Below are 7875 nucleotides of genomic sequence, written 5' to 3' on the forward strand. Positions count from 1 at the left end.
CCATCTGTTGATAGTCATAATCTTGTCACACCTTTGTTGCCCTTCTCTAGGAACAGGCAGAATCCCACTAAAGATCTCCTGAGCCTCGATTTCCTTAAGCGTCTTCCCCAGCCTAGCATAGTCTCCCTTAATACTTTCCAGCGAGACTCTTGCCGTATCATTTGTTCCCACATGAAGGATAATTAGGGGATTCTTTCCTGCTCCCTTTAGAATCCTTTTCAACCTCAGGTCTACATCCCGTATTTTAGCACCTGGAAGACAGCACACCCTCCTATTCTCTGGATCAGCTCTGGTTACAGACCTATCTATTCTTCTCAGTAAAGAGTCCCCAATCACATAGACCTGCCTTTTCTTGGTGACGGTGCTATTCTCCAGTCTATCCCCTGTTCCCTCTGGCTGCAAGATCTTTCCATTCCTATTCTCCCTTGTAATCCTCTTTAACCCATCCTGTATCCTCCTGGGGCTCATAGTTGGTGTAGTCTCCATTAACTCTTCCTCTTTTCCTACAGGACTAGCCGCTCTTCTCTTCTTCTCTCTGTTAAGGCAGTATCTGTTTGATCAGGAAATCCTCACAACTGACATCATAATTGGATGGCTGGCTGGGAGGCTTTGGCCCGCTCTAGTCCCTTTTGACAGTCACAAGGGAGAAACAAGGCAGATAGAGATTGTTTATGGGTTTTGTTCACCGGAAAGCAGAAATGAAATCTTATAAATTTCCATCACCTACGTTGGGATTTTGTTTCTGAAAACCATTTCCTGACTGTCCTTTTTATTTCTGTGAAGAAAGAAGGTGGAGTACTGAGTGCAGGAGTATAATTTTGTGAATGTACAGTACTTTGGGCTGCACTGTACAGTACTTTGCATCTGCAAGGTGGGGAGGGGAAAGGGCAGACCAGTAACCCTAAAACCTCTTAACAGTGACACTACCAAAAGGGCAGCTGCTTTCTGAAACTGAAGCTGAATCAAATTCACATCAAAGTGTTTATAGATGAGTAGTCATACCACTGCGCTGTCAAATCTTACGTTTAAATGTAACCTTTTGACCTAAATGTTGTCTACTTTTGTCAACAAGCAGTATGTAAAAAAGATCAGGTTCATGAAAAATTAAACCCGTGCTGTTGTCAGAAGAGGAAAAACTACCCATCAAATTCAAAATGAATCCACTGACGCTAGTACCGGAAGTATTGTTGGTGTAGAAATCCATGCTGGAAAAATCTGTGACCTAGAAACCATAAACTATTTCAGTTGGGTATGTACTCCAGTACTCATTACCTTTTTTTAAGTAAATGAAACACAAGCTGTTTTTCAGAATAATGATGGTTCAAGTTGAACAAACTTAAGGAGTAAATGTGCACAAGATGTCTATCAAAATAGAATTTTCACTTATCTGACCAGACCTTTTTGTTTCACAATGTGGATGTGCTTGTCATCGTCCCTGGGGAAGCATGCGACTGCATCAGATCTGGAATAAAGCATCTACAACACGCTGTTGGGTAAAACAAAACTTTGTGGTTGATCTTATAGCCAAACAATGTAACTCAACTTGTATCTACAGTACCTAATCTCTGAAGGTTTTTGAAAAAAATGTTAAATTCAAAGTTTTTTTTTTTATTCTATGGATAGAATCTTTGTCCTTAACCTACAGATTATATTGACAAGCCACCTATACATAGCACTTCACTTTTCCAGAAAGTAATTAGCCTTGTTGAAAGATGAAGAGAACATAGCTACAATATGTTTGCGAATGTCAAGGTAAGAAAATTCTGTGCCTAGAATCTTTTGTTAAACACACCAAGGATTTTCTTGTGATACACAAATACATTTAAAGGATTTGAAATAATAAATGTATAACTGGAGGCCACACAGTTCTGAACAAGTGCCAGTCAGGCCAACTGACTGAGCATCATTCTTCATGGATATCCATTTATTGCTGTTCTTTTAACACACACACACACACACACACACACACACACACACACACACACACACGACTACTAGAAACAAGAAGATATGATTCATGCTTGTGAGGTCAAACTTTAAAAACAGAAGTTTGACATTTACTGTAGAGGTGAAACGAAGGTTGACTGTTTCAGCTTCTCAGTTTGATTATATAAAGTGTTGGTAGGATGTGTAGAATTGTACCGTATGATTTATTTTTTTATTTATTTACAGTCTTATTTATGTTCTGTTAAATATAGTTCAGTTCTGGCCATTTAAAATGTTTGATGTTAAACTATTGTGGGAAATATTTACAGCTTTCTAAATTCTTGCCAGACTAGCTGCTGTTTGTGTATATGTTGAATAACCTTCAGAGGAGTATAAAAATATAAATTCTGATTGGGTGTGGCCAAGACGGTCAAGTTCTGATGGCTTTAGTTTGCAAAATTTGCTCATTTTTAAAATGAGACAGACTTAAACATATCAGCTCTTTCTCCTCGCTTTCCAACTCATTAGTAGCGTTACAAACTTTTTTATAGGCAGCTTTTAACAGTTGTGGGGGTTTTGTTTTTTACTAATTCAAATTATTCACACTGCTGAAACATTCAATAGACTGAACTAAAAGTGGATATGAACAAACCATGAAGTTCAGATTTATAAATCTCACTCTTGAAGAATTAGAGTTTACCCTGTACAGGGAATAACAAATGCAGTAATTAGTTCTCGTGTTTCAGTTATCAGTATGTAATTGCACTTGTGTAATCAAAATTAAGTATTACAGGTACAAAACAATATTATGAATGAAGTTCAGCAGAAATTGTTCTAGGATACAAATCAAATAATTTTAAAATCTTTTTTACTGTTGCTATGTTTATACTGTATTAAGCATCGAATGCTCAGGACTGAACTAAATATTTAATCAGGTTATACTCCGAATGTGTTTCTGTTCTAATTTTGTCTGTAAAAGTATGCAAATACATCACATAGATTAACTTTTGTCTCTGCACTTTCAATGTGTTTCAGTGATTTGAAAAAAAAAAAAAACGTTAACAAAGCCGTTTTGTAGACTAGTGTTTAATTTTAGTGAAATCTTTGATTCCTGGGCTGTTTCTGAGCTCTTTGCAAAAGTAGATGTTCACTTACTATTTTTGTTGACTTCAGAAAGTCACTGCAGTGTTAACGTCAATCACTGCTAGTCCTTAGGATCGTGGCATATCATGCTAATGGAAGTGCTCTCATCGGTTTTCACTTAAACTCCAGTGTTAATGTCCAAGTAGATTCACTGCTCATTAAAACGGTGTATAATAGCTATGACCACAACCATCCAAAGTGCAAACTTCCACGTGCAGGCAACACAGCTCAGTATTGTCCTGGAATGTATTCTAGGCCTGAGGCTCTTATGAGCTACAGTTTGTGCCAATGCGTGTGGTGCTCTAGTGATGGAGAAAATTGAGGTCTGTATAAACTGATAGTACAAAAAATATATTTACATGTGACATGAGATAGGCATGGAACTCTGGACTCCACTTTCCCACATTAACCTCCCTCCTCTGCTCTCTGTCACCCTAGCACATGAGAGAACAGAGAGACTGAGGTAGAGCCTCAGACGGTGTAAATGGCCATAGCTCTGCTGAAGTCAGTGGAGCTATGACTCCTTGCACCACCTGAGGATCTACCCCACTAGGTCTTGCATAAACATTTTTAATGGACACCGAGAACTTTCTTGCCCATTACCTTCTTGTCACAGCAAATCCACCAATGCAAACTATTTAGGCTTCTTAAGTGTTGGAAATACGCAAGTCAAAGAAAAAATTCTTGCTCAATTAAGTCACTGGGAGGTTTTTTTTCCATTTAATTGAATAGAATCAAGCCTATATTCCATAATAGAAAATCCAGAACTCATACTTTAGATCCATAGTAAGTTATTTTTATATGACAGATACATTGATCAACACGTGAAAATGTGTGGTAACTTTTTAAACTAAACATCCATATATTATGATTTTGTATTTTATTTACCAGATATGTGCAGTCATAAACTGTATTATCATATCAACAGATACAACCAAAGTAATTAGTCTAATCACTGTTAAGTCTCAATTGTTTTTTCTCTCCACAATGAACATGAAAATGGTTTACCGGACTTGCAGGAAGGGTGCAGTGTTCTAACTTGGTGATTAAAGGGAATAACAAAGTTTTTTTAAAAATCTAACACCTTGTAGGTGAGGTGGTTCGTCTGTGTCAGATAAACCTACAAATCCTGAACTGAAAAGTTTGATTCTTCTCGTCGAGTTTGAAAGGAAACGGGTGTCTGCCCTTCTTAAAGTCTCTTAAATGTTCAGATCTATATTTCCGATTTACAAAAGTTGATAGGTATCTTGAATTTCTGCCACTGCATAACAAACTGACTATTCGTGATCTTTAGCTGAACAAGCTGTGCATATAAGTAATGATTCCTTGTATCACAAAGAATCTACCAAACCAGCCAGAAAATAGTGCACCCCCGAATTCCCATCTGGGACAATCTCCAGAATAGCCTCATTCCAAAATGTTTGTGCCATAACATGGGTAACGCAAGAAACGGGGGGTAAGGTTCAGATTCCAGATATCCATAAAAGTATTCCTTTATGCAGTAAACAGTCATTTCTTTTAGTTCATGTTGCGAAGCTCCCATTTTCAGGCAGTCCAAAAACTAGAGATCAGGAGACTCAAAAGCCCAAGCCCATTCGATGTAGACACTAAAATCCTGAACTCTGCAGGCAAAACTAATAAAGAATCAAAGTCCTTACACTGTGTTCCTCTTGATTCGTCTTGAACAGTACGGGTTTGCCAGAGTCCCAAGTCCCAGGTCTCCAGTTCATTTACATCCAAATTGAGATTTTTTCCAGTCTGACAAATTATTATAAGCACCAGTAAAAACCTATCCTAACAAAAATAATAAAATTCCAGCTAATTGCATCCTACTTATGTGGGCTAAATCCATTTTAATAATAGAGTCCAAACGCTTCAGGAATATCTCTACCAACTACTACAGATACATTTTCTGTTTAGTGCTTGTTGCGCTAAACATAAACTTTGTAAGCTGTGAAATAATTCCCTCCTTTTATATGCTATTTCGTAAAAGGATTTTTGACAGATTTCGTTTGATCTGGTTTCTTGTGGATTTGCTTTGAGTATAGAGAAATAACGTGATAAATCAGTAATTCAAAGATGTGGCTGCAGCTGGGCTCATATTCCATTGGTTTTGCTTTTCAGAAAATAGCTGGTCTTTGAACAGAAAAGCATACACTCAATAATAGTGCCCTTTCTATCGCTATTGGGGTAACAATACTCCAACCCTTTTCACTAAGTAGTTTTAATAGTTCTGGATGTTTTTAATTAGCTCATTGTTTGGGATGATAAAATTCATAACCTGAATAATTCACATTCCGTATATTTGGATAAGCCCATGCAAACTTTATATAGTTTAACAAATAAGGTGGTCTGCCTGTGAAAAATACTGCATTTATTTTACAAAGTTTTAAGAAGTATATTTGTTTAAAATCAGACTAATTCCATGTACAAGAACTGCTATATATGATAAAAGTTTAACCGAAATCTTTCACTGAATGCCGTTCAAGTATTCATGATTAAAAACTCAGTTCCTATACTCTATAAAATAGCAAATGCTTATGAGCAGATTAACTCTTTCAACTAGGTATTTTTCAGCCACCCCTGGCTCTTTAATTTTTTTCTTTGTATCTGAAATATGCAGGTGCCAGAACATCCAGGTTAACTTTTGTGTCTTGTTTTCCCCATAGTAGGTTGGGATAACAAACGACTAGCTGTTTTGGGACACTGGCCTGTGATGCTGGTGAATTACATGCAGCATTTTTAAGAAACTAAGAGTGCTTTAAAAAAAACGAGATCTCTGCCAGTCTTCTTAGGGTTTTGGGAATTTTCCTGGATAAAGAAACACAGTTCTTACACAGAGATCTCCTTCTCTCTGTAGCAAAAGTCTATACCCAGAACACAAGTATTTTGAGGGTATTTGTAGAGGTGGGAAATACTCTCGATCATGAAAATGTTACTGGATCAGATAGGTGGATGGTTGTGCCATAGGGAGTCAAAGCCTTTGAATTCCACTTAATTGGCTTCTCATGAAAAGGAAACTTAACATTTTTGGCTCTTAACCAACATACGAGAGAGCAACCTTATACATTTTGGGGGTCTACAGTTCAGCTTTAATAGCAAAACAAAGTAGTGGTTCTTCCATACAGTCATGATAGCTTTAATGTCCTGCTGCAAAACAAAACAGTTTTGCCCCCCGGAGCGACGACACTACGTTGAAAGAACAATTACAGGAAGAAAGAATTAGACACACAACTTTAATGAATCAGCTAAGTAACAAAGGGTCCTTTGAATCATTATTGGAACAAGCTTCTGCCTTGTGCTAGAGTTCTGAAAAGAAAGAGAAGACTGTCTGTACTACTTAAACTCCTAGATTTTCAGGACTATTTTCAGTTTCCAAGTGTTGACAGTGATCTTGCATTTCTGTTACTGTGTAATGGACTGAGGATGGATGGACTTCCGATGAACAGACAGTGCAATTAAGTAGTGACCCTCCTAGTATAAGACATATTCCAGCAAACCAGCCAACAAACAGTGCTTCCCCCAAGTCCCACTTGGGAATAATCTCTGGGATATTCTCATCCAAATTTTCCTCGACTACAGTGTGAGCAACCCAAGAAACTGGGGCCATGACTGTAATTGCTGATATCCAGAAGAGTATTCCTCCAAGCAGTAATAGCCGTTTCTTTAGTTCCTGTTGTCTTTCACCGATCTTCAAACAGTCCAACCCAAAACCTGAAAGCAAGAAGCCCAAAAGTCCTAATCCATTTGAAACAAACATCAAAATCCTAGAAATCCTAAACTCTGGAGGCAAAGCCAAGAAAGAATCAAAATCCTTACATTGAATTCCCCCTTCCTCTTGGGAAACACAAACTTGCCAGAGTCCCATGGTCCAGGTCTCGAATTCATTTAACTCTAAAGCGAGATTTTTCCAGTCAGGTAAATAGGTAGTGAGACAGGATAGAAACCATCCAAACAGAGAGAAAAAAATGCCATTTAATTGCATCACAGTTCTGTAGACTAAAGCCATTAGAAGAGCACAGTCCAGAAAGCTTTAGGAGGAATGTCTCTCTAAGGGCTGATACCTTTTGTGGTGGTTGGAGCTATGATGATCTTAGTTCTTTGTGCCCTGAATATAAGCTTAGATATTAACCCTTTGAAAACTCTGAAACACTTTTTTGTTCTTCATGAATATAATGTTTCATGTAAAGGACGAAGGACTCTGCTAAACCATGGGTTAGGCTTTCTGATCAAGATTTGATCTATTACCTTCCAGTGCCTGATGATTACAAGTCTGCGGATGAACAAAGAAGGCTCTATGACCCCTCACCCTAAATACAACAGAAATCTTTGTGCTTCAATACGGATTAATTAGATTTTAAGTGGTGATAAAAAGCCAGCTCTGTCCTCAACAGGACTTCATTGTAATAGCAAAACTTGACATTTCAGGGATGTAAATCGAGGCCTTGTAAAGAAAGGTAGACTGTTTCCCTATAATCTTTATTCTTAGACTTCCTCAACATACACAGTGGCTTATTCTCCACTCTCTTGTTCTATGTCACAAGCACTGGGAAGACTCTCTGTAAAAGGTCCTTGTATGTTTCATTTTTTCCATGTTTGTTTCTCTTAAAATGGGCTTCTTTTAAGGTCTGACCCATTTAAGGGGCAAAGGAGAAGTGAGTAAATAATCAAAGTGCCATAAAGAAAGCAATCCATTACAATTCTAGACTCCCACCCATCATAATGAATTCAGAGCAGAAATTCAGTTGTTGTAAACTGAAGAAAATGCAGCTGTGACCATTTTAAATCAGTTGAAGTTGTCCCCTG

At 37.7% G+C, this 7875-nt stretch overlaps 1 protein-coding gene and 1 pseudogene across 1 annotated transcript; both read right to left on the reverse strand.

Annotated features, from left to right (window-relative positions):
• Positions 1–4359: 4359 nt before the first annotated feature.
• Positions 4360–4897, reverse strand: LOC142071973 (claudin-22-like; annotated as a pseudogene).
• A 1512-nt stretch (positions 4898–6409) lies between these two features.
• Positions 6410–7078, reverse strand: LOC142071773 (claudin-22-like). Its single transcript, XM_075127341.1, has one exon. The coding sequence runs from the start codon at positions 7076–7078 to the stop codon at positions 6410–6412; it is 669 nt and encodes a 222-aa protein (XP_074983442.1).
• Positions 7079–7875: the final 797 nt, after the last annotated feature.

The sequence above is a fragment of the Caretta caretta genome, chromosome 4 (genome assembly GCF_965140235.1).
Source record: "Caretta caretta isolate rCarCar2 chromosome 4, rCarCar1.hap1, whole genome shotgun sequence".
Taxonomy (NCBI): Eukaryota; Metazoa; Chordata; order Testudines; family Cheloniidae; genus Caretta; species Caretta caretta.